This window comes from Mycetomoellerius zeteki, unplaced genomic scaffold (assembly GCF_001594055.1).
Source record: "Mycetomoellerius zeteki isolate Tzet28-1 unplaced genomic scaffold, Tzet1.0 scaffold49, whole genome shotgun sequence".
Taxonomy (NCBI): Eukaryota; Metazoa; Arthropoda; class Insecta; order Hymenoptera; family Formicidae; genus Mycetomoellerius; species Mycetomoellerius zeteki.
The window spans coordinates 189,379-216,474 of NW_017257489.1; the positions used below are offsets into that span (position 1 = coordinate 189,379).

The following is a 27,096-nucleotide window of genomic DNA, read 5'->3' on the forward strand; positions in this document are numbered from 1 at the left end:
ACCACTTGCCTTATCTACATATTTATACGTATATATGTTTATACTCGGTGGCATGAAAATATCGGTACGTTTCAATATATGTTCACGTATGTTACAAATAAAATGTGGCATTCTTATTTTAAATCGCTTTTTCGAGTAAATATATTTTCATTGCACATGAGCGCAGGTACTAGAGAAAGGATTTGGGGCACTGAACACTTTGATTGCAGTCCCGTAAGGGTATTTACAGTTTGTCCTTTCTAAAATACTTTTAAAGAGTTTTAGAGTTGTGAAAGTATTCTATCTTGGAATATCCGATGTGAATATATCATTAATTACAAATAGAGTATTTTAAAGTGATGTTGAAGTTTCCCATTTTGATTTCCGTTACTCTTCTTGCTTATTATAAGATAAGGTAAAATTAGTGCATTTTCGAAAACAACATACCGTTTTTACGACACATAACTTATATTAGAAGGGGGCCAAGATTACTCAATTTATTCCATAAAAAAAAAAATAGAAGGATATCATAGATGTTGGTCCCTTTTATAATCCTCCAAGACAAACGTATACTCTTACGGGTCTTAAAATTTGCTATTCTTTTCTTTTTTCTCTTTTTTTTGGCACAGTTACTAGCGAACACACATGTTTAAGATTACATTGCGATTGGTCCATGATCATCGCATTTAGTTTACACATACGCCACTTTGGAGAGTCTGCATAATCATGACGCACTTTCCGCTTATTGATTTGAGCACGAATAAAGTCAATTCTCGCGTCAAGTTGAGCCGGATGTTCATATTGTCTTTTCCCTTTGGTAATCTATATTGCATTGACAGTGTCGATTTTATAGCGTTCCACTGCACAGTTTCCGACTGAATCATATATAACGCTTAATAAATAATCAATTGTAACGTTAAACAACATTCACTATTTAACGTTAGATTTTGAATTGACTATCGAAAGATCTACCCGGTTTTTGACATATTGATTTAAAGCTAGCCAATATATGTTATATTTTATTACTATTATTATTATTATTATATATATAATTTTCATATATTGCACAGACTCTGTTACGAAAATCCTAGTACATAATGCGCCCCTATAATTACTTTAATTATTTCTTATCACGCTGCATAATCTTCCTTCGTCTATCACACGAAACATCTAAATAGAAATTTTCAATTCGTTTTAGATTGTCTAAGCGGCTACGGTAATTAGGAATTTTGATAGAATAATCGCTGTCCCACTTTCGGAAGGACTTCGAAATATTAGATGTTACAAGTAGAATACGAGAAAATCAACGTAAGTTCCTCCCTTTATATATATATTTTTTCTCTCTCTTAAACTTTAATACACTTTATATCACTTAGACGAAATTGTTACTATCACGTGCACAATATTTTACGTTACAGGAGTCGATCGCTTCTCTTCGCAGGAAGTACCAACATGACTGTCGACATCATCGTTCGATTCCTCCCCTGGGTTATCCATATCGACTACCGAGATCACTGGACTCGTTGGACGAGGCCTTGATTCTTGACGGAAGTTCGGTATGATATCGTGTCGAGTCTCTGGGGTGAAATCGTTCTTTAAGGATACAGAATCGCTAGTGACATCAATTATCTTCATGGACGAAGAGGACGACGAACTCGACTGCATTGTCTTCAGTTCGTGTTCGGCGGGACTGACTGCTTCTTCGCTGTCATTTTCTCTGAATAGCTTTCTCAGATCGCTGCCCAGTCTCGTATCGATTGGACTCATCTTCGAATCTACGGGGATAGTTAAGGGTAGAGATTCCGGTGGTTTCTTGACTCTGACAGTATTGGCCTCGCTGAAAGAAACTTTGATCTCGCTCGCGGTCCACACGTCGGAGTTGGGACTGCACGAGCCACGAGTTGTTGTTTGAGTAACCTTTGGTTTCGTCGCATCATCCATCGAGTGCCAACGATGCGGTCTCGTAACCGATGTACCTTGTGCAATGGCGCTTAAACTGTTCGCTGGAATTATTCGATGAGGAAATCGAGGTGAGCCGCGTATCTTTTCTCGAGAAGATGATTGACTCGTGCTCGTTTCTGAAATACATTCAACATCGCAATGTTTGAATTTCTCTTCCGGACATTTTTATGAATTTATTACAAGATATATTATGCAATAAAATAGACAAAACCACATTTCTTCTTTCTCTTTTTGAGAAAGAAAACAATGTATGTTTTTGTATCGAAATTGAATATAAAATTTAATGAATAAATGTATGAATTTATGGAAGCTATAAATATTTAAGTGTATAAGTATTTAATTAAGATAATATATTGAAGAATCAAGTCACTTACGTGGCGGTAGGCTGAAATTTACTTTAGGCTCGCTACTTTCTTTGCGACGTAGCCCTACTAGGCTTAACCTACGGTCTTCCTCGCTAGTAATGCTAATTATTGGTCCTGAACCGCATCGTGTATGAGGCGAATGAGTGCCTTGGGCATCCACTTGGCAAGTAGAAGCAGCTTTCGCGCCGGGCACTAAACCAGCGATATAGCCCATATGGACTCGAAGCGCTGATGCAACCCCTAATGAAGGTAATATAAGCAGGATAAGGTGCATAGGTATATTAAATGTAGCTGAATTATAGGAAATGCGAGAGCGAAACAGGAAATACAAACCATCACATTTATCAAAATACTAAACCTATATGTTATATAATACGCAATAATTTCCCTTTCTCTCTTTTCCATCAATTTACAAATGATTATGGACCGCAACATGAATCGAATTCAAACAATTTACATTTCTCGCAAGCATTTCACGGCTGAACAAAAAGCGGAAATTATTCCGATACAATAGGCAGACGGACCCAATTCCAATTTTAACTTTTATTTCCTTCCGCAGTTGTAACGTGCTTTTGTAAAAATGTTCCTTTGTGAGAGAAAACTCGCTTCTGACGTTGCAATATACATATATAGTTAAATCGTGTCTATATCATACCGCTTTAAGGTGTAAAGTGCTTCTATTCTTTTATTCTCTGGCGCTTTCTCTTACCGGTGAACGACGCTGTGGAGGTCTTTCTGCTACTCGGCCTGCTGCCGAAGAGACTGAAGAGTCGTTGAAAAACACCCAGCCGATTTGGACCCTCGGTCTCTCGGCGACGGTGCAACTTGTAAAGGTCGGCCAGGCTTTGTCTGGGATCGCCGGGCTCCAGATCCGGTTGACTGCTAAATGCTACGGTACCGCGACGTATGCCTAATTTCAACAAGGGTCAAACTCGTACATGACGCGGAACCACCATTATGTGTCGAGCGATCATTATGATGGACATTATTAATTGAGACCTTGGTTTCTACCTAGCTGTCGGAATTTTGCATAAGCCACGAAAGCGCGCGCGAGTTTAGACTACATTTATGCAGAAATGAGTCATGAATCCAATGAATATTCGCGCTCGCAACTGGAATATTCCTCCATTATTTGAAAAGAGACATCCGTATACCTCTCTGTAATAAATGCATAATTGCGCGAGGTTACGAATTAAAAATCTTTATACCTATTTTGATCAAGTTACGTTATTCATTTAGTGAAACAAAATGCGAGTACTCCAAATTTTTTTATTTCTGTGCTATCCTAATCGATTTACGACTGCAGGTTCAGTATTTTTAGAAAATTGTCTTCATATGTAGTAGAAGAAGAAGGAGGGAAAATACGTATATATGTGTCTCTCGTAATAGTAAAACTGTAAAGCGTCTATTATTTTTTTTCTTAAGTATTTTTGGAACAATATAATTAGTTGAAATTTTCTTTAATATTATTATATATATATGTATATAAAATATAATATTCTTGAAATATTATAATATTACTTTAATTTTCTTAACAATATTCATATAACATTCTAGGAATATTTTGCGCTTATAGAGAAATACTACTTTTGCGGCCTACAAGACTTTATCTATTTTAAAAAATGGCTTTCTGAAAATAACCCTCTTAAAAAAAGTTGCGCATCATTGCCATTCAAAACTTCGTCTTATTTAGTCGAGAAAATTTAAAAAACTGTAATGGTTAATCGTAAATTGTGTAAATTCAAAACAAAAGCATACAATTCGTGTTTTCGACGTAACTTGCGAAGGATATTTGTTATTCAGATAGTGGTTACTTCGATATGAGATATGAAGGAACTCAGGATCGATAATTACTAAATATTTCCGTCATCCGAGTTTCAGTACACAGACACGCATCATGTACGCAGTAATGTAATTTACGTAATGCAAAGATGTATAGTATATACTCATACTAGCAGCAAAGAATATTTTCGCGCAACAGTATCGCGATAGATTAGAAACTGATATTTTCCAGAAAACTATGACTACAATTTTTTTCTTAATTCGAATCATCTTTTTTTAAAAATTTTAATTAAAAAGCGTAAATCGTATTAATATCAAGATTCGTTTAAATGGAAAAGATATTTGAAATTAGGTCGTACTCTCTTTCTCTTCTTTTTCGTCGTTTTCTTCAAAGAAATCGTTTTCAAAACTTTTCGAAGAGTCCACGATTTTCCGGCAATGATGGTGAAAGACACCCCGGCGTATGCATGCATACACATAAACCAGCGTCTTTGACCTCGTTCGATCCGGTCATGGTAGACATTCAGAAATATTGGAGTGGAACGTGCAATCAGCGTGCAGACTCATACTTGACGTTGTCGTGTGCAGAATTGTCCGAACTTATCCAAGGGATTCGGGATTTACTGATACGAGTAGTATATAATAGTCGAGTATAGGTAATGCGAAACTTGGAACGAGAATCGATATACCTACATACAGAAACTCTTCGCCCAACGAGCTCTTGCTTGTTAATAATATTGAATGGTATTCTCGCGATCTCTCATGGTCAAGTTGATGCTAACGATAATTGGTACACGGAGTACTCGATACATGTCTTGCGCCCCGGCGTCGTCGATGAATTATCGGAGCGTAAATATGCATGTGCATGACAGTTGAAAGCGGATGTTTCGCGATGCAAGCGCGCGGTGTTTGCGCTGCAAATGGCAAAGTGAGACAGTGAGTTTTCGAGGAAAGTTTCCCTTTGTTAACGTGCTCGACAGATAGGAATAAACAAAATCAATTACGAGGCGCACGTGTTTCTCGAACCACGTAAGCGAATGAAATAATCGCGAGCGATTATCGTATTTTGTCCATGCAGTCTATAAAGAAAGTACATCAGTTAAAGTGAGAACGAAAAGGGATTTATTTCTACGAAATTGAACACCTACAGCTATTCAACGTGGCCTCGTATAATGACGTGACCTGGTGACCGAGAGTCTAAAGTTAAATAATTTCTAAAACTATTTTAAAGAGGATGTCCATTGCTACTTTGTTCTGTTAGGTAAGTTTTTGCTCCGCATTATATACAAAAAGCTTCAGGAATATCTTCATAAAACGTTTCAATAATGAATAGTTAATGCACTATAATTAAAACCCCTGCACTGTAAATTCAAGCGTGTAAAAAGTGATTTCAATAATATGTGTGTGATTAGTTTTTCATGTAAAAATAACTATATTGCATACAAATTACTATAATCCACACAAATATGAATTTCAGGGCTGAGTAAAATGTCTTTCGAATTCCATTTAAAATACTAATTGTAAAATACTTTTAAAATGCAAAATGCAAAATGCAAAATGTTTTTCGAATTCCATTTTAAATATAGTTTTTCGTAAAAACTTTCCGCCAAGATGGTATAAATTTTATAAAAGTATTTTACGTTTGAAATCCATTTTCAATGGAATTCGAAGCCCTGACTACAATATTATAAATAAAGTATTTCTGACGGGAATATTTTAAATTTTTTAATATTATGATTTAGGAACGGGACTGTTTTCTTGAATAAATAAAATTAATATGAAAAGCGCCGGTTATGGTCAAACTTAAAAATGTTAAGAGTAATATACATTTTTAGAAATATACATAGTATTTTACATAATACAGGAACATTCATTTTTTATTAAGAGTCAATATTTATGGACTATTTGGAATTAATTTTCTCTTTACAGTTTAATTTGCAGTTTATTTGAATATTCATAAAAATCTTCGGCTAATCATGGGATTTAGTTCTTTTTATAATCAATGATTCTATAGGAAAAATTTGTGAAAATATAGAAAAACTATTTACTTATTTTATAAATGATTAAATGATAGACAAGATTCCATTTCAAATGTAAAATGAAAATGGTTTTCCAAAAACCATTTAAAATGGAAAATGCAAAATGCTATTTCCATTTTAAATACATATTTAAAGTGGAACTATTTTAAATATTACCTAGCCCTGAATTTACACCAACTGTCTCAAATTAGGAAGGATAATTTCAAATTTTAACTCTTCGTCCCACTTTACAACGCGTTCCAAATATTGTTCCAAATTAAAAACATAATTATAAATTGTCTCTCTTTTAAGTCTAAAAATAATAAATGTGAAATAATAAATGAAAATAATAAGTGTGAAATGTAATTTTCAACTAATATATGAAAAATTTTATGATTTTTTATTTAAAAATCCAAATATATTGTTTATAAAATACATTCAGTAGAAAAGTAATTTTAAAATAAAATGTGATCTTGTAACGTAATGTTGTTGTGATCTTATGTGATGTTATACATTAAGTGTTATTAGTTATTTACAAATATAATAATATGATATTATTAATTTTTAATGAAAATAATATCATATTATTAATAATATCAAATTTTCGTTAACAATTATTTAAAAAATATTTATTTTTTAAAATTTAAACTTTTTAAATGTCTCTTTATCTTTTTAAGGAATTGGTCACTTTAATTTACATATTTAAACGTGTAGTATAGTGCCATTTTTACACGGAAAATTAAATGCACGTATATTGAAATTACTTTTCATACACTTAGATTTGCAGTGTGCGACAGTGTCTCAAGTACTAAATTTACGCATGCATATGTTACTTTTCTCTGTAGAAGCAATAACCGTTTCTGCATAAATCTAATTTACAGAACACGTAAGAAACATTTCGAGAAAGGGTTTTAATGAAACACTTTTTTCTTTCCTGCTACACTATCTTCTATAACTCGAGCTCTCTTCTCACGCTTCAACTCAGGCAAGCGAGCGTGAGTGAACGTTTTTCAAGCAATTACGTGCAATAAAGGGATTTCTGTCACCTTCCTTGGCCATCTGATCGACGGAAAGAAAGAACGACGAAGCGAGAAAAACATTAATACTTATAGTTCCTTCCTTCTCTCCTGCTATAGCAAAGCTCGATTCGTCGTGCAAGTTTTGACACGTCTATTCCTGCCTTTCCGTGCTCTTGTTTCGATAATCTGCCAGTCACACTTTGCGTCAAATATTTCTATCAGCCAAATTTTGATTTCACGCCTTTAATAAATAATATATTTCGACGAAGAAGGTCGTTCTTTTATAGAATCAATGCGAACCTTAGCTTCCAAGTTAGACTAATAAAAGTCAATCTTATCATTTCGCAGAAACACATGTACGAATCTGTTCTGTTGGCCGCGATCAATATTATGTTACCTCTTTCGTAATATGAAATTAAGTCCTAATAGCTTTTGCTGTCGCGATTTATCTAACTAAGTATTGTATCTTGAACAAGGATTTATTCAACGAGGATTAATTGTCCAATTTCTTCACCTCTAGATAAGCTGCCGATAACTTTATCCATAAAGATATCCTGCAGGAAGATATCTTCCAGATATTTCCCAGATATCTCATTTATCCTATGGATAATATTATCTAGACATGAAAGAATTAGGACCAGTTGTTCCATCTTCGGATTAACTATGTGATAATGTATCTAATGGATAAACAAAAAGTTTATCGAAAGATGGAACAACCCAGCCTTAAGCATCTAAAATAAATCCAAGTGTTTAATCAAATAAAAGTCGGAATAGCGTTGTTTTGCACGGCGGATCTACGTAGAACGCGTCGTCGATTTATACTTACCGGACGAATCTGCGGAGGGCCAGCTAGCTCGGGGGATAACCGGCGGCAGAACACTGAGCAACAAAAGAGGTAAACCACCTCCAATACTTGGATTTCGTTGTGGGATCGAGGTGCTTGATGAGGTGTGCGACGGCTCTACTGGGTCTTGTGCAAGCTGTTTCTCCAATCTAGCCAATTCCAATTCCAGTTGTGCCATCTCACGACGATAAACTCGGTTTTGCACCTCCACACGATATTGTAGCTCCCTGAAATACGATTCTTTTTAAAGGAATGACAAACTTTAAATTATTTAAACAATTTCCACTAACATATCATTTTCATATATAGGCTGCCTATTACAGTTTTGGAAACGAGGTAAAGTGATAAAAATAAATAAATTCACTAGGTGTTGACCAATGAAGTTATAAATAAATTCACTTAATTTTGTAATTTTTCACCTCGTTTCAGTAAAAGGCCCCTACAATATTTATGAAATGGAGATCAATTATATAATTTTTACGTGAAACTTCTCATATTTCGTTTCTTTTTTTCATTCATTTTTTACTCTTCGAGCTTTCACATGAAGTTTTTCACGCATAGCGTGATATTAATTTAATTATAAGTATATGCAGCTTATATGCGCTAGGTTTTAAGCTGATATTCATCAACCGTTTTTATTTCAAGATAGTAATCCATCTCATGAGATAATAAACTATCGCGGAGAGTAACATGGCCAGACTACACTTACTCTAATTTAGTATATTTATTTATTAATTCTCTTTCCGCCTTTCCACCATCATAATTCATAATGAACAAGTTCACGTGAACAATTTCACATTTTTACGGTTGGGAGAGTTACATGATTCTGCGAAATCGTAGAATTCACGTGAAACTCTTTTTACGTTTCCCCTCTAGGGAAAAAAATTATATGAGCGATCTTTTAGGTATAACTGGAAAGGGGATAGTTCTACATGAAAAAATAAGTTAAAGATGTAGAATAAAATTTTTTCATATGAAGCTTTGTTTTCGAAAAATTAATTTCAATTTTAAATATTTGCTAGGTACGGATTTAATTGATAAATTAAAAAATATCAGAATATATTAGAAAAAAAGCATTCATTATAAAAATTTACTTCGAAGAGCAGAATTACGTATTCGACAGAATAGGCAATATTTTCATTAATTTATAAATTTTTTAAAGTAATAAAATGTGCGTGAATCTTGTGTATTCTCGATGACCTAGATATTACAATAATAAACACAAACATGAGCAGAGATAATAGTGTACAATGAGATTCATTAAATCTCGTTAACATAATTATATAAATGCATACGTATCCAACAAATATTTTAAATTTTTTTTAAAACAAAGCCTCATATGAAAAAATTTTATTCCACATTTTCCACTTATTTTTTCATGTAAAATCACTTTTAATCTTTTCCCGGTTGTTTTAATTCACGAACACCCTGTATACATATGTCCTAATATACGTACATGTACACTGTTAAATCTATAGTGTCAAATTTAACTTAACGTGAGTCGTCATTGCTCTTACTCAATCATATCGTTATTTTATACTAAAACAATGGTTATATTTGATACTATATAGCATATATTTATATACTACAATCAAATTGACACGATGTAGTGTCAAATTTAATTATCATTTTAGTAAAAAATAATGATATATTTAGTAGGAGCAGTGGCGACTCATATTAAGTTAAATTTGACTACAGATTTAACAGTGTATCTAACATTATAGATTGCAATTACAATCGTGTATATAGATATTTCAATGTCAATATAAGCAAGATAAAATATATGTGTGTATGCATGTAAATTTTATGTAAAGCGGTAAAAGCGTAGATCAATTATCCCGTTTCATTCGGGAGAATTGGTCTACGTTTATTCAGTAACAAATTTAACGCAACAATTAATTGCTCTTCACTGTTAAATCTATAGTGTCAAATTTAACTTAATGTGAGTTGCCACTGTTCCTACTCAATCATACCGTTATTTTATACTAGAACAATGATTATATTTGACATTATACGGTGTCAATTTGACACGATATAGTATCAAATTTAATTATCGTTTTAGTAAAAAATAACGATATATTTAGTAAAAGCAGTGGCGACCCACATCAGGTTAAATTTGACACTATATATAGATTTAATAGTGTTTAATTTCGTGAATATTTCATTTGCGAAGTGAGTATGCTCAATGCCACAAAATCAAGCGATGCGGTGTGATTTCTCCCTCAGGATTCGCAGAAAGAACGTAAAGGGAAAAAAAAAATTCTTATCTCTCTTCGTAAGATAAAAGGATATTGCGTTTGGAGGTCAGTCCGCTCCATCGATTATCCTCCGCAATGAGGACTTTATAGAACGATACCATTGAGTTTTATTATCTCTTCTCTTATTTTTTTTACTCTCACGTTTTAGATAGAAAAGACATCCGCTAGTTATTTACCTTCTATCGTCGGTGACGAATCTACGCGTGTTACATTCGATCTTGAGACCAAGACTTTGCACGACCGGATCGGCTCTCTCTCCCGCCAGGATATTCGCCAATTGGGGTAAGAAGAGGAGTGCCAAGGTCGCCGTAGTCGAGGCCAGAATCAGGGCAGTGATCGTGACAAAGGCCAGGGTTGCGCGATCGGGCATCAGATTGGCTAGCACTACGACGATACCCGACGTGATTACCACGAAATACACGCTCATACCGATGTATTGCGAGTCGTTTAGGGCTGGAATCTTTACGTGCCTGAAATCATAAGCGATTCACTTACGTATAGTATATCTCTGTGCGAACTGCCCACCCCTTAGTGAAAATCTCCTCATAGGTAGTTCCAAAAATGCCCATGATCCATGGGTATATGCCTATTTTAGATTTAGGGTATCTAAAATGGGTATATACTCGTTCCAAATCTTCCCATAGTGAGAAGATTTCCATCAGGGCAAGAAACACACCATGTCAAGAGAAAGTCAAAATGATGTCAAAATGATGATTCTCGGTTACAAAATTTAATTGTTTATTGACTTTAAACATCAAAATAAAATCATTTTGATTTTTTGTTGATGTTTGTGTGTTCCTTGGGTGATACTGTTCAACGATGCAATCTGACTTATTGTCTACGGGAGACACATGACAGAATGCCTCGGCGAATTGTATTATTTAAACCGCTTACGATCAATCAAGGGATAAGCTAAGCAGGATTATAGCAATATTTCCTGTGGGAATTATACAGATATGCAAAAAATTAATAGTGGGTTTACTTTCAAAACGGCATAAAGTATGCAGTAGATTATCTCAATTATCGGGGGAACTGGCCTGCTTTACATGCGGTATCCGCAGACTTGGAAATGTCTTTATCCCTAAGCTCACCTTGTTTCCCAGGCCATGTAGACTCCGACTACGAGTAATAAACCTTTGTAAACGTAGAGAGCGCTTAACCAGCCGTTCGTATGCTGCGAACGGCACACCTCCACCTGCAAAGGCAAATAAAGGTACGAGTTAATTGGTTGCGGCTCGTTAACATAGTTCCTGTGGTGTAACCGTGACATTCGAGCCACAGCCGTCGTCAGAGTACTTCGCTTGAGACGGCGAAATGAGTCGAACATGAATTTCAAATCAGTTACCTGAGGCTGATAGACGACCCCTCGGTCCTGTGGGCTTATTTCTAGGGTAAGATTTTGTAGGTGACGTTGCATCGGGTCCAAAATTACCCATAGAGTCACTACGACGACATCGATCACGAGGAGCATGCAGATCAAGAATATCAGCTGCGTATCCTGGAGCAGCTGTAAAGCACGAAGGGATAAATGCGATTTGTGAGTCTAACCAGGGCATCGGTTCCGCAAACGTGCGGAAACACGTAACTTTTCGGTATTCTTTTCCCGTTGAAATAACAAATATTGGTTTTGCGTTAGGTCACGTTTGCGTGTACCGAATGAAGGAGGAAAATTATTTGCATGTCACTAACCTTGTTCTTAACGACCCCGCTCCGGCTTCTGGTGAAGATTCTGTGTACCCGATAAGTCTTCGTGAACATCGAGCCAAAAGCTAGGGAGAAGCCAGCCGATAGCAAGTATACTCTCGCCTGTGGATAAGAAACGCGTGGCACATTTATATTAATTCTTATTTTTAGGAAAGAACTTATTGCAATCAGACGAAACACTATAGAGACGAGCACTTTGTAATAATTGCCAAAAAAGGAATTTCAATTATCGCGCATTTGTACAATTCTGGATAACAAATAAATAACTACATTGCAGTTTTTATTACGTATTTTAATTTGTAAAAAAAATTGCGCTTTTTTGCAAACTCCAATTAGTTTTCTTACAATAAATTTCCAGATTTGTTTTAAAAGGATGCGCCTTCAATAATGCAAGAGGTGTCCAGTATTAATGTGGATGTTAACATGCGTATATAAATCAAATCGACGCCGATAATATTGATCACGTCGTTGAGGACGTTAATATTCCTTCGTAATAAATGTTAATCACCTTGCACACCGTAGGATAATAACCATCACTGTCGGGAAGTGTGGCGTCGTCCAGTCCCAAAAGTATAACAGCACCGTAGACCAGGCCGCAGCCAACGGCTGCCATATTATTCAGCCTCGGGCTTGAAAGTTTTATGCTTCTGCCAATATCCAGGAATAATGGACTTGAGTGATGTATCGTGACAATTTACATACAGATTCTTGGAAATCTAGCAAGCGCGATCTTCAAGTAAGCTATCTTCATTTATTTTAATTCGTAAAATCGACAATGTCATATAATATTCACTTACTCAAATCATTTTGTCAATTTCTTTTTTTAAGAATAATCAATAAATATTTGGAGATTGTATTCACGAATATTGTAAAAAGTATTCCTTGAGAAGAAAATAGTTAAAAATTTATTTTTGAGACATAATGTTTATTTCACTGAATTAAATCCTTATTTAAATAACGCGGCGAAATAAAATTTTATTCCTAACAAATAAATCATTAATTTTATTTTTTTTATAATTGATAAGATTTCATAGAAATGTATATTTCGTCATCACAGTCAAATTTTTTATAATATCGATGAAAACATCACATATAAAATTTTCCCGAGAATATTTCGATTTTTTTTTAGTGTACTAAGAAAAAATGTACTAAATTTTAATAAATATTTGTTTGAATAGTCCTAGGTGAATATTTACTAAATGCAAACTTATAATTATTTAATACAAGAATCATTAACTTGATTCAACTGTCCTTTTTTGTTTAGTAAATATTTATTTATCAAAATATTTATTAAATTTAAAAATATTTATTAAAATTTAGATTTTAAAAGTTTTGAAAAATTTACATTTTTCTCGGTGTACCACTTAAAATCTTAAATGTTCGCGCTCTTCCATATTTTCTACTTTATCAATTACATGAGGATTCATAGTTTGTATTGAATATCGAACTTACTTGTGCTTGCGAAAGTGAAGATTAAAGGCCAGAAAAGCGAGCGCCAAGGTAACACCGACGCTGGCGATGCAGGTGATAGCGAGGAACGCGGCGGGTGCCACTGTCACCATTCGTAATCTGCGTGTAACAACAAACTCGATCACTCGGTTTGCCGCCCTCGAGTTTGATGAATTATCGAACGACGTTATCGAACGGGCGTGTAAATTAATTCAACACGTTATTCCGCAATGTTATAATTGCTACCGTTATTGCTGTACAATGCGTTACACTAACTCGTTGCAAACTGTAATTATCAGCCGTCGAATTATTGTCAAACGCGTCAAACTAGCTAAATATTTGACGGTGGCGACGATTTGAGATACACTACACGTAACGGCGATTATTTCATTAAATAACATCTCGCTGAATACGAGAAGATCATCAATTCTTCTTTCGGATTATTAAATCTGAATTGTAATAATAAGATTAGACGTATAATGAAAATATGTGAACAGTGCTAATACTTTCAGTGTTCTATTATTCTCAATCAAAAATTCTTCAAATATGATTTAAAACTTGTAAATTACTGAAATATTTAAATTAGACATATCAATTCATTAATATACAAATTAGGATGATCAAGACTTGATTTACCCAATAATAATTGAGCAGATCAATCAAGTATGATGACGTTGATAACGTTGATAATACGTACCGAAAGACCCTGCGAGCCGCTGGTACTTGCCCTCCGGGCCATCTTGTAGCCTCACATCCTGGACAGTTCATTATCAGTTTCTCATCTTCAGGAGTATAGATAGCTATTCTCTTAATATCGTGTCCTGTAATCGAAAAACTTTGCTATCAGCCTTCGGAAGCGTGTCACGCTATCAGATTGCAGTTGGATCGATTAGTAAGTTTCATCTCCATGAACTTTTGACAACACAAAAATTAATAATCGTTGCTTAAGATTAATTCATTGCATGATTTCTAATTCAATATTTACTATGTGCTTTTTATTTAGATTTCAGTTTTTGAAATTTATTTGGATTTCACTTTTGAAATATAAAAAAATTGTAATTATTGATGAAATAGGAAATAACAGAACTGCGACAAGAAGATGAATTTTCTAGGGATAAAGGCTATCGATTTTTACTTCAAACTTTTTTTGTCTCTGCTCTATTCCGATTTCTCTTTCCTTTCATCGTGAATGTCTAGTAAAACTGTTCCGTTAGTGTGTCAGAAAATAAGTAGCGAAAAGAGATCGAGACGTCTAAAGGGACATTTATTTACGTTGGGAACGTAATTTTCTCTTTCTCTCTTTTGTTTGCGCACCTACCGCTTTCTCTTTTTTATTGCGGACAATTTTAAAGGAGAAATTAATTATCTTTGTAACATTTGAGACTGTAGTGATATATACAAAAATAGAAAAGAATTTAGAATATAGTCCGTGAATAAAATGTCAACAATACTAAACAACTCAATTATAACTGAATTTTCACGTTTCATGCTAGTAATATTAATTCTGTCAAAACAGACGTGACTCTTTCCGAGTGCTGATGATTATTTTCTTATTGGGGATAGAGTTACAGTGCACACGTCAAAGGGCAACGTTAATCAAACCGAGGCTTCAATTCCTTCCACCTCGTCGTTCGATGTCCTTAGAAAATCCATTATCCGCCTCCTTTTCTCTCCTATTCGTTCGACAATTTATCGGTTGATGTCAGTAAGCTCGGATATTCGCGAGGCAGGCAAAAGGTAGAATGAAGCTGTGCGAACCTTGTCAGCATTGCTTTCATCACACCTGAGGCCGAAGTTTCAGTGAGAAACCTATTCGAATAACGGATTAAGCGCTATTCGATTAAAGTGATTGCTTCTAAAAGCGATCATCTTGTAGCAAAACGTGACACAGGGAAAATTACAGCGAATTAGTAGCATACACACACACACACACGCGCGCGCGCGCGCGCACACACATACACTATTATATTAAAAAGATATTTGTTTTTTAAATCGATTTTAAATCTTTTCGCGACAGTTGAAAAAATTAATTAATTAAATCTTTTTACGCATCACATTTATTTTAACATCATATGATTATATCATTTTATATATAAAAAATATATGGCAGAATAATATAACATGTTAAGCTAAGTTTAATAATTAATTCAATAACATTACGTAATAGAAAATTGATAATCTGTCTGTCCGAAATAATTCCGGAAATGGAGATATTACCGTACCACTCAATCATTATAAATGCTACTCATAATATTATGCAAATCGATTTGCTGACAATGCGATATCCTCCAAGTTGTCTTGTTTTGATAAATTAATGCAATATGAGATAAAAATAAAATCAATTTGATATAGGTGTTGTTGCAAAAGTCGAAAAGTTATAACTATATAACAATAAGGAAAAGTTATAGTTTCTTACAGTATACAGTAGAAATACCGATGTCTCTTAAATTTTTAAGAAGACTTCTTGTGTTTGATTCTGAAATAAGCAATCTGGATTTTTTGCCAAGTTCTTGGAAATACAATCGATTATTGTATTCCTTTCATAGTTACAATCAAAGAGAATTAAATAAAAGAGAAAATGTCTAATTAGGGATCAGTACGACTTTGATCCTTTTTCGTATATCAGGATTTTTGTTTCTAGTATTAATCTCTGATACATTATTAAAATATTATATGATGATTATGAAATATTTTATATAGTAGTCATATTTATATTTTATTAAGAAATAACGTACTATTATTTTGGGATATTATTTTCTTATGTCTTAAATTAAAAACAAGAATTGAATCAAAATAAGATGTATTTTGTACATACATATTTTTTTCTTGCTGCAATATTATGTGTGTATGTTGTATATATATAAATATTATTTGTATATATATATGTATACTTTTTATATGTAACAAATAATACTTTTGTTCATAAATTCATATATAATATAACAAAAAAAAACGTACTCAAAGATGGTACGAGCGTTTAATAATTTATATTTAGCTATTTCAAGATAGACGTCATCAATTCTATACAAATCAAGAAATCAATTGGATAAATAAAGATTGAATCGCACGAATTAAAATACGTATTCTAAATTTATCTTTAGATCATAAACCTTTTACGCAGATTTAAGGTATCAGTAAACTGTTTATCGTAACAAATACGCGAACTGAATCCTTTTACCAATTTGTTGTTATTTTCATTATACAAAGTGTCTTAAAACCATTTTGAAGCACTCTGTAGGTTCGTTGAGGATTTTCTCTTATAATATCAAGAGTAGTTAGCTGTGTCGCATTAAATTTAATTTGAAGAGGAACAAAGAATATCATGTTGTTACATTTATTCTTTCTGCTAGAATCAGCGAATGCTCGCAATTGATATTATCCATGCTGTCCATACTATCCATACTATCCATCCTTTTATTTCTTTTTATCTCCACGTTTATGTGAGTTTCTGCTTCGTGCATCTCGAAACGCTTAGGTTAATTTTACATGAACTATATATAATTCACAATTGAATTCGTAACAGAATTTTATATATTCATAATTTTATCATGCAAAGAATATCTTTAAAATAAAAAATTCTGCGCAGTATATTAACAAAATTTAAAATAAAATTCTAGTGGATTCTCTCCTACAAATTCTGTCGCGCATTTTAAATCGAGTAAAATGGCCTTTATAGCTCCCTGTATACAGCAATTTGTTTGCCTTTCAGCGCGTCGCACGAGCTCTCTTGCTGATTTCGCAAGTTCTCAGCGCGATTATCATTTGGTAGCAAGAAAGAAGAAGTGGCGAGCGTGATTTTATTACGGTACAATAAATTGTCGGCCAATCTCTCGGATTGTACGCCCGGAACGTTTCAGACGTAAATGGTAGATAAAGAGATCTGTAGTCCACGGTTTTATGGACGGTTTTATATTTGTATTTTTTTCACGTCCGTCATATTCCGTCAACGCAATTTCTCCAGCGAGCGTACGCGCTATAATATTTCATGATAAACCCGCGTCAACGGACGCAATGACCGCTCTTTTGCATGCTTAATCCCGCTTGCAAATTGGGCACGACGAATTTTAGATGCCGCACCAGCAATGCTCGCTCTGAAGCCGAGCAAATAGATCGATAGAGCACCTCTCGAAGCACAGAAATTACGTCCTTCTCGAGTGACCACTTTACAATAAGGTAAAGAAGTAAGACGCGAACGGCGGCCGATAGTGAGTAATGAGAAAATAGCGGAAATGACAAAGTAAAATAAACGACGCGATAGATGCTGGTGACGTAATCGCAATTGCCTTCGAAACAAACGACAAATCTATTTGCCCGATTCCTGCTTCTGCATGATTACGGAGGGTAATCGGACAACTCCATTACCTCTCGGTCGTAATAAGTAAAATGAAGTTCAATTGTGCGCTGCCCTTTTTCCTCGTTCTCTCTTACATCTGATTTTCATTTCACCGTGATATCAGATAATTTGTTTTATCACTTTTTTTTCTCTCAAAGATTTAAATCAATATCCGTGACAGTTCATCGTACAAGAATCTTTTCTATATCACTAAGTTCAATCTTCTACGTAACCCTTTCATTGACCTTTACAAGGAACTTCATTCAGTTACTTCATTCCATCGCCCTCGATGTTTTCCTTCTTCGTCTATTATTATTTTCTCAAGTAAGGATACGATGTCAATCGATCGACGCTATTTGATTTGTCGTACAAAAAGTAAGAATAACTATATACTTATTTCTTTTTACCCTTTTCGTCCATCCTGCGCGATTGCAATATACTGCGTTGAAAAGTCGCTCAAGTCTCGGCGATGGAAGGTTCACCATTTGTCAGAACTTGATAGATTGCAGCAGGATTTGACACTGCTGAAAACGAGTGTACGGCTAAAATAAAAAAAGAAAGAAAGATATCGAAGACAAGTCACAGGTGGTAAACGCGCAGTGGTGGTCTATTTAATTTATCCAAACAGCAGTACGGATCTCTTGCGCTGGTCCTGTCTTTCCTGTCTAATTGCCATTGGCGTCGGAAATTCGCGTTCATTGACTTTATCTAAAATCGATGTCGCTGGGACGAGACTGCTAAAAAAAGAAGTCACTTCTTCGCGCGACTCCGAGCGAGGGTTAACGAGCTGGGCGATGAGCCCATGATATACCACAGACGGCGATCGTGCTATCAGAAAAGCGTGAAAATGGCAAAAGATTCTCGGGTTCAGCGCTCCCGAAAGCAAGAGAGAAAGAGAGAATATTAGCGGTTTAACGCGACAAAATTGGTAAGTTTTTAACCCTCCTTACATCACTCACTTCTTAATAGAGAGAATACTTCTCTCCCTCGCGATTGTTTTTGTCCCAACTGACACGTGACTAATGATTTCCCTACTGTGATATACGAAGTGGAAAATAATTCTCGTGAGTTTCGAAGAGTTTTTTATCGTGAAGATATTGCATGAAAGTATTACAGGATTATGAGCCCTGAAAATAAAACGCTTTGTGTCTTGAAATATACGAACGCTCTTATTGGAGAGAATAAAGAGGGAGAAAGAGAGAGAGAGAGAGAGAGAAATAACATAAACTTTTTGGTATTACGTATCAAGAGGCTCTCAAGTTTAACAAAATATTTTGTACTATCTGCCTCTCGGTTTCTCTTTGTTAAATTTACTACAATGAGAAGCGATGTTCTGATATTTGTTGCGCAAATTTCTCATGTTTTAAGATATAGGTAACAAGTTTCCGTAATGGCTTTTAATAATCTAATCAATGTTACTTCTGTTAAGTTGACAATTAGAAATATTATTGTATACAGAATTTACAACACATTTTAAGCAAATGAAACCTTCGTATATGTTTAAAATGCAATTGTAGAGTGGAAGAAATATATTAAGTATTATGTACAGGGTGTCCCACGGGAAGGTGTTGAAACTAATCAATTGTCATTTTCGAAAGTATTCAGTTATTGAAAAAATAAAAATTGCGTTGAAAAGAGGAAAGCAATCTGCAATTTTTAATGGGTATAAATAAAATTTAACAAAATGTTTGTGTGTCAATTAATTTTATTGATGAAAAATATACTCGTAATCCCAAGGAGTAATTTTTTTGGAGTGCGCATCATCTGAATTTGTACAAAACACAATTTTTGTTACGAAAACTCGCAAAAACTTTTTCTAACATATCGTTTTTAATATTGCTAATAACTTTTTCAATAGCTGCTACTAAATCTGAAACTGTTTTTCGGTCTTATCTACGGTCTTTGATATTAATCTGAGCGTTTACTTGATTTTAGTATATTTTTCATCAATAAAATTAATTGATACACAAACATTTTATTAAATTTCATTTATACTCATTAAAAATTGCAGACTTTCCTCTTTTCAGCGCAATTTTTGTTTTTTCAATAACTGAATACTTTCGAAAATGACAGCTGATTAGTTTCAACACCTTCTCCCGTGGGATACCCAGTACTTAACATATTTTTAATATATTTTCGAGAGAATAGACAGTATATTCATACGTACAATCTTTAATATTAAAAAAATGTGTATATATTTTATATGAAGATGAAAATACAGAGGATCCTATCCGTTATCTTCTATTATTGGAGCTTTTAAGAGATTGTTCGGGCATGGCTTTTAGTCTGACAACAGGCAGGTAGAGACAGAAATGCAGATAATAATGAATCGCGGCCTCAATCCTGAATGTGCATCGAGGATACGTGAAAGTGAAGCAATACTGCTGGATATAGGTGACACACTGCTGAAATATTTCCGCCTATTATCCGCTGCATGCATTGCCGGGGTGCGAGTGAACAACGCGTGCCCGCGTTATGCCGCGAGGAGGCTTGATTTCGCGAGGAATTCTATCGCTGGAATCGTGGGCATACCGGAGGTCGGTGCTTCCATGGACTACTCGAATTATGCATTAGCATTGTGTTGTTACCAGCAAGAGAGAACTCTTGACCTATTGTTCGTCGTCGGCGGTGGATTTCGAATCACGCCTCACCGGCTACAGAATCCCGAAAGAAATCGCGTACGTGCATTCGCGCAAGACGTTTCGATTCTCTTCAACAGCGAAACAGCATATTGATTATAAGTAAGCGACGTATAAATCCGCAAGTGGAAAATATTGTGATGAACATACATAAAATTTCATCATGAATTTCGCGCACGTAAACTTCCATCGTTGCACCGTCCCACAAATCTCGTTTCCCGATGCAGATTTTCAGGCACACATTTGTAGCTTCGCGTTTTGGATTTTCAGACAAATTTGTATCTATTCAAATTTTTCACGCGTTTATATTTATTGTGTACAATGCACTTAGTATTTTAACGACGCAATTTTTAGTCAGCGTGTTATGGAAGTTATATAAATACGTGACATGGAACACAAACGGTTTCTTTGGTTTATCTCAGACAAATCTCCAGTCGTACCTACTAAATGATTAGCCCGGTTGAAATTGCAGTACAGTTTGGTCGGAGCAATCTCTCTCTCTCTTGCATGAAATTAATTATAAAATTTCGACGAGGACATGTGGACATCTCTCGTGAGAATAATATGAAAGCAATTACGACGGCATTTATCTTGGTTTTGTGCGGCACCGTATTTTCCATTATTTGACCATAGCGCACAACGAAAGGTAGCTGACGCACACGTTGTAATTACAAACGCATTAATTACCGTAACAGCAGCCAAATAGAACAGATTGAAAAAGCTGAATCTTTAATGTAAAATTACTCGATAATATCAATAATATTAGATTAAATCAATATTATTAGAGCGGTATTTTCTTCTCTCGCACCTGCCGTTATTATCGCTGTCGGCTATAATTTGATAAACATGTGCTGTGTTTCTATAATAAAGTCAACTTTTGACGTTGAAAAAAAATACCGATTTAATCAAGTGATATTATTAAATCTCTCTCTCTCTCTCTCTCTCTCTCTCCCCCTCTCTCCCTCTATCTATCTCTTTCTTTTCGCGTCTCTTTGGTTTTGCACGTTTTTCTCTAGCGATTTCGATGAGAGTCCATCCTTATTAATAATGCATTGACTTTTTGCTAGCGTAAAAGATCGCCGATTCGAACGAGTATTGTCAATCGCGTTACTGCAGGATTCACGGCGACGATCCCATTTCGTAGCTCATATCTCCAGACGGAGACTATGATTCCGGCAAGTACATAAACCGCGACGTTGGCCTGATATTTACTCTGCTCCGTGTTCCTGCAACGTGGAACCTCTAAAAACCCCTTACGAGCATTAAACTTCGGCGCCGAGACTAGGGATTTAAGCGGTTCTTTATTTTCAGGATCTGTTAACTCTCCCCCAACCGCCACGGGGCGAACCAACCCCGGGGAGTTCTATATATGCGCGACAGAAAAGTGAAATCGCGTCGAGATACTGCTCTAACGTGACGCTACAAAAACTAACTGAATATGCAATTCGTCGCTTTTATTTTCGTCCCGTTATCGGGCCACGGTCGTGCTTTAATACATGCGAATTTATGATAACCGCGCAATAACTTCATCATAAGCGGATTTCACGCGTCGAAGGAATCGCTTCCGCTTGCATAAATTCGATTAACTTTCGTCTGATTTTATTTGCTTATCAAAGTGGTCAGTATTATATCGATCAGTGGCAGCTATTCGTAATAATCCTACGGAGCAGGAATTTATTGTGTAGAGAAAAAACTTTGTGCATTTTTGTATATATGCACGCAACTTATAAATTGGATGAGAAATAGAAAACAAGCATGAAGCGAAAAAGTTGTAACACAAACAGACCATCAAGGGGTTGTAAAAATTGGTGGTGAACTATTAGTCAATTTATACTAGAAAATAAATTCTCTGCAGGAAACTTTTTCACACGTTTGGTCAACTCGATGTAAAAAAAAGGGAAAATCCATTAGTTTTTGCCATTAGTGAATATCACACGATAAATGGCTGAATGTGTTAAAAGTTAAAAGACTTAACATTATATTGGAAATCTATACGAGGATCTACTCCAGGGCATTTAACGTGATTGTGATTGATTGCAATTAAATATTGAGGTTAAGGCAAATGAATCGATTTTCACGACAATACCATATATCTACATATATCTAATCGATTATTGTATAGTAAATATGCTCGCCTAGAACCACAATAATCATTTCTTTTCCAAAAACACGTATGTTTGAATTCAACATTAAAACAATAATAAAATTAATATTACCAAAGAAAACAAAGCGCATATAAAATTTAAAAAATATATATTTTTGGTAACAGTATTGAGAAATAAATAAATACTGTTTATATTTTTAGCAACTGTGATAATTCATCTGTTTAACTGACCTGTATTTGATTTAACTCAAAGCGGGATATAAGACGTCGATATGTATTGATTTTGTGTTAAATTACTCTGTAGATTTTATTTGGTTTCTGCAATTAAGAGACACTCGGTTTCCCGTATTATGACGTTTCGTTTGTAAATTATAGTGTTAGATATAAACTAATGAATCGTGATGTACAGCAAGTATTATAATTACTATTTTGATAACTGAATTATAAACACGTACGTTGAATAAAACGTTATCTAAGCAGAACAACAAGTCACGGTAACGTCAAAATGACATTAAAATGAATCGAAAATGATTGAAAAATGACTTTCAATGATCATTTTGGAATCATTTTGACATCATTTTGATATCATAATGACTTGTTATTCCGTTTGGGTATGCCAATTGTGATGAATATTTAACTTCGAATTGAGTTTAAAAATATAAAAAAGAAGATAAGAATTCAATGATAGTGTCACAAGTGCAAGAGATGTCTGATTGTAATTTTGAGTACAAGAGGCACTCAGTTTTATAATTCAATACCAGTTTCGCGAACGCAAAGTTAGTAGTTGCGCGGTCGGTCGTGCTGCGTCGAGTTACTAGTTTACGAAGTCTACGCGATTTCTCTCAGACGTTTCGAACGAATGGGAACGTCGTGGGAAGTTTTCACGTCGATTTGTTAGCGGTATAGCAGAATGATGATTTTAGCTCACGATATAAATATGCCATAATAAAATCAACAGTTATCTAAGAATATTAATACTTTTCAAACAATTTTATTCAAAATTTTATTTTACAAACAAAAGATTTGAAACATTGTCTGAATACAAGTGACATAATTTGTTGAATCGCGAGAAAAGAAAGCTGGAATGAGTTGATGCTGTTATAAGTTTGGATTTGTAATTAACCAAATTACTTTATTAACAAGGAGTGTACATAAATAAAAAATAAGCAAACATTTTGACCATCAGGTTTTAGTCTTCCTCAGTGTTCATGTGATAACAAAAAGGAGACAAAGAGTGATCCCAAAAAAGGGGTCTTTTTCGCCCGTTTTTGGGCCCTCAATGTTTGGACTGAACTGTGTGCCAAATGATACCCTACAATGAGATATTAATTACAAAGAAGTTTCAGTTGAAGCGACAATTGTTATCATAATTGGAGGGGGTGTTACGTATATTACGTCTATGCGAAAATCCGATTTTTTAGTCCGCTCTACCTGTCCATGAAATATTTGGCGATTATTTTGAGACACCCGTATAATGATAATTCGATAATAGACTTTGATTCCACCTCTCTAGCTCTGAAAACAATTTTCACCTCAACTTGAAACTTCTCTGTGATTAACGTTTCATTATAAGGTACCATTGAATACAGAGTTCAGTCGCAAAATCGAGGGTTCAGCCCCAAAACGGGTGATTTTTGGAATCACTCTTTACAGAGCAATCATGATAGACGCTCTAACTAGGTTAGTGTTACGAAAATCGAAAAAAGTGCATCTTGGTCAATTTGTGTGTTGTTGTCTTCAACATAATGGGGATATTAAAGATAAACGATCCGAAAGTTATAAGGTTTCAATTTGAACGTAGATAGAAAGTAAATCATAGATACAACTAACTGTAATAATAAAAACGAACATTAAGATGCAACGTTGTAACTAATATAATGAAGCAGACAAATTAATTCTTATACATTAATAATTAAGAAAAAACTTTCACAAACTGTTATACTAATAAGCCGACTGTATCTTAAACAAGTCACAGACACAGTTATTGTTGTAACTAAATTATGATAAATTAAATCATGCTGACAGACTGTGGTCATATCATCAAGACAGTTCAAACATAAGTGATAATTGTTTTTTACTACAGCAAGACTAATATATATAAAAGTCAAGAATGAGATTCAAATTAAATAACATCAAGAGTTCAAATTAAGTACATTGTTAAAAGTAAGTACATTGTAGTTTATATATTATGCGAATTTAAAATTTTAAAATTGGAATTATAATTACGCATTAAATAAATGACTAAATTCAAACTTAAATTACAAATTGAAATTAAATTAAAATTAAAATTAAAGAATTATAAATTATAAATTAAAATTAAGAAACATCACAATTCTTTAAGATTATTAATTAAATCATTATATAAAGAATTTAAAAGTTTACAATTGTTTTACAAGTTAATGCCTTGGCATTATTTAGGCTTTAGGATTACATTAACCTAGTTAGAACGTCTATACGATTCTCTGTAAATTTGTCTTTTTTTTTGTTATTATGTAAGCAAGACCGAAGGCTGAGGAAGACCAAAAACTGATAGTCGAAACGTTTGCTTATTCTTGACTTATGTACACTCCTTATTAATAAAGTAATTTGATTAATTATAACTACGTACTAATAACAGCATCGGCTTTCTTTCCTCGAATTTGTTGTTACATTACCTTTATTATTTCCAATAATTTGCTGAGTCACATGAAAAATGAACGCAAGGATAACTACAAAAATAGCTTATCTTTGATGACAAATATAAATGAAATCGTGATAAATATACTGCGATACATTAAGTATACCTACATTTAGTTCCCTTTGTACTTTCTATGACGAATACGATTAACTCTATTTATGCACACGGTGTATTGGAAAAGATAGTATTTCGCTGAAATAGAGAGAGATTTTATAAGTGCATATTGCAATTAAACAATTATTACGACAGTGTTAATAAAATAAATTTCCATCTCCAGAGTGCGTGGCTGTGGGCACATTTACGAATAACGGAGAGAAGAAATAACCAGGAAGAAAGGTAATCATCACGACGTCTATCAGAGTACATCGCGCGGCACGATTTCTCGGCTAATGTTTCTCTGGATTAATTAACGTTATATTCGAGCGCGACAACAGCGTTACTGTAGCGTTAATGATAAAAGAGAGAGACTAATTTTTAATTTAACGCAAATGTCAGTGTCGACATGTTACCTTACTGTGCACGATTATTTTTAAACGCGGCCGTTTGTACGCCTGTTGACAACCGAGTCAGAGGTGGCGATTACAATAAAAAATGTAAGATATATATTTTTGCACACATTTTTGGTGATATTGCTACACATCAATTTCAGTGACTCATATATACTATGTACGAGATAGGCAACCCCTAGGGTATAATATCCTAGGTATTCTACCTGGGGGTATAGTCAGACTACTAGTCTCTTGGGGATATAAATAAGGGGACATGCGTAAATCACATATTCAAATCGCACTCCCTCATTTACCAGAAATGAGAAATCGTAATACACACCATTGTAGCTCAAGTGCTACAATCACTCGAACACCTAGGGACGCTGAAAACTTTTTGAATCAAAATGTCAGGTGTTTCTTGAAAATTTTTCAGTATGTCTGTGTGTGAAAATCTCCATATACAATCGGGAAACATAGTTTTCTCCACATCTCGAGTGTGCGACAAGAAGATTTTCTACAAAATAAATGCAGATGGTGGATAAAGAATCAACAAACTTTAGACACTTTAGACATTTGGAAATCGAAAAAGGAAGAAAAGGAATAAGTTGTAAAAAAAGGAATATGTATTCATATTATTTTCATATTTCATCGTGACTTTAATAATTATATAGAGACATATTATACTTTATAGATCAATCAATAATATTTGTTGCGCTCTGCAATGTGCTTTATTAATACCACTTACTCGAGTTACATAATAAGCGATTAATTCCCAATATAAATTGCCCGATATACACAGCTTAGTACATGTAATTGTCATTGTCACGTTCATTTAAATGCATAAGATATTTAGCGGATCATATCACTTACGAAAATTGGAGCAATATGTGCAATATCGATAATAGAGGAATGGGTATTTCTATATCAAAGCAAGAGACGAATAATCTTGTTTCGAGATTCATAGCGATCACATATAGCGTATAAAGCGATTTCTGAAAAGAAGATTGCGTTTTCTGTTCGAGAGGACATGTACTATGCGATGTATGCACATACGAATTCGCAATAGTGATAGACCGAGATAGACTTAAAGCACAGCGTGGAAATGCACGTAAACAAAACGCATTAGCGGGATGCTAGACGCGCAGTTGATAATAGAAAACTCATAAATTGGATTATACGCGCGTCCATGCGCCAGTTGTCCTCGGCATAGAATACGCGATATGCCGCATCGTTAGAATCACGCCATTGTCTGTGCTAGATCGTTTCATCGTGTACCCTGATGTAAGCTCTTGCTGCTCATTGTACGTTTAACGCCGTTATTGACATTCGGGCAGAGCGGATGAAGCGTAAAGTCCAGAGAGTACAGTGAAATGTACTACGGCTCGTCATTGAAGTTTCGATTCGCGTCAACAAATGGTTTAGCGTATCAAAATCTTGCTAAACCAATAACTCTCTGATCCCTTAATTTGTATCCA

General features: G+C 34.5%; 2 protein-coding genes across 2 annotated transcripts in view; both read right to left on the bottom strand.

Moving 5' to 3' along the window:
• Nucleotides 1–1,052: 1,052 nt before the first annotated feature.
• LOC108727450 (uncharacterized) lies at nt 1,053–14,181 on the bottom strand. The gene is made up of 11 exons (XM_018455585.1): nt 14,078–14,181; nt 13,384–13,500; nt 12,440–12,578; nt 11,917–12,033; nt 11,573–11,734; nt 11,319–11,422; nt 10,404–10,697; nt 7,952–8,196; nt 3,016–3,216; nt 2,316–2,546; nt 1,053–2,057 (listed from the first exon to the last, which is right to left on the bottom strand). The coding sequence occupies exons 1-11, from the start codon at nt 14,146–14,148 to the stop codon at nt 1,387–1,389; spliced, it is 2,352 nt and encodes a 783-aa protein (XP_018311087.1). The 5' UTR covers nt 14,149–14,181; the 3' UTR covers nt 1,053–1,386.
• Nucleotides 14,182–21,415: 7,234 nt separating this feature from the next.
• The window catches only part of LOC108727392 (uncharacterized), a 66,239-nt gene continuing 60,558 nt past the window's right edge, over nt 21,416–27,096 (bottom strand). Inside the window, 1 exon segment of the mRNA XM_018455509.1 lies at nt 21,416–21,633. Within this exon segment, the coding sequence (XP_018311011.1) occupies nt 21,416–21,633 (218 nt within the window).

Bases quoted from the DNA above. Each gene is read 5' to 3' on its own strand.
- LOC108727450 (XM_018455585.1), bottom strand. From the start codon at position 14,148: ATGAACTGTCCAGGATGTGAGGCTACAAGATGGCCCGGAGGGCAAGTA. The intron at 13,501-14,077 runs GTACGTATTATC...TGTTACACGCAG, and splicing joins GCGGCTCGCAGGGTCTTTCG to ATTACGAATGGTGACAGTGG. The intron at 2,547-3,015 runs GTAAGAGAAAGC...TACCTTCATTAG, and splicing joins CTCCACAGCGTCGTTCACCG to GGGTTGCATCAGCGCTTCGA.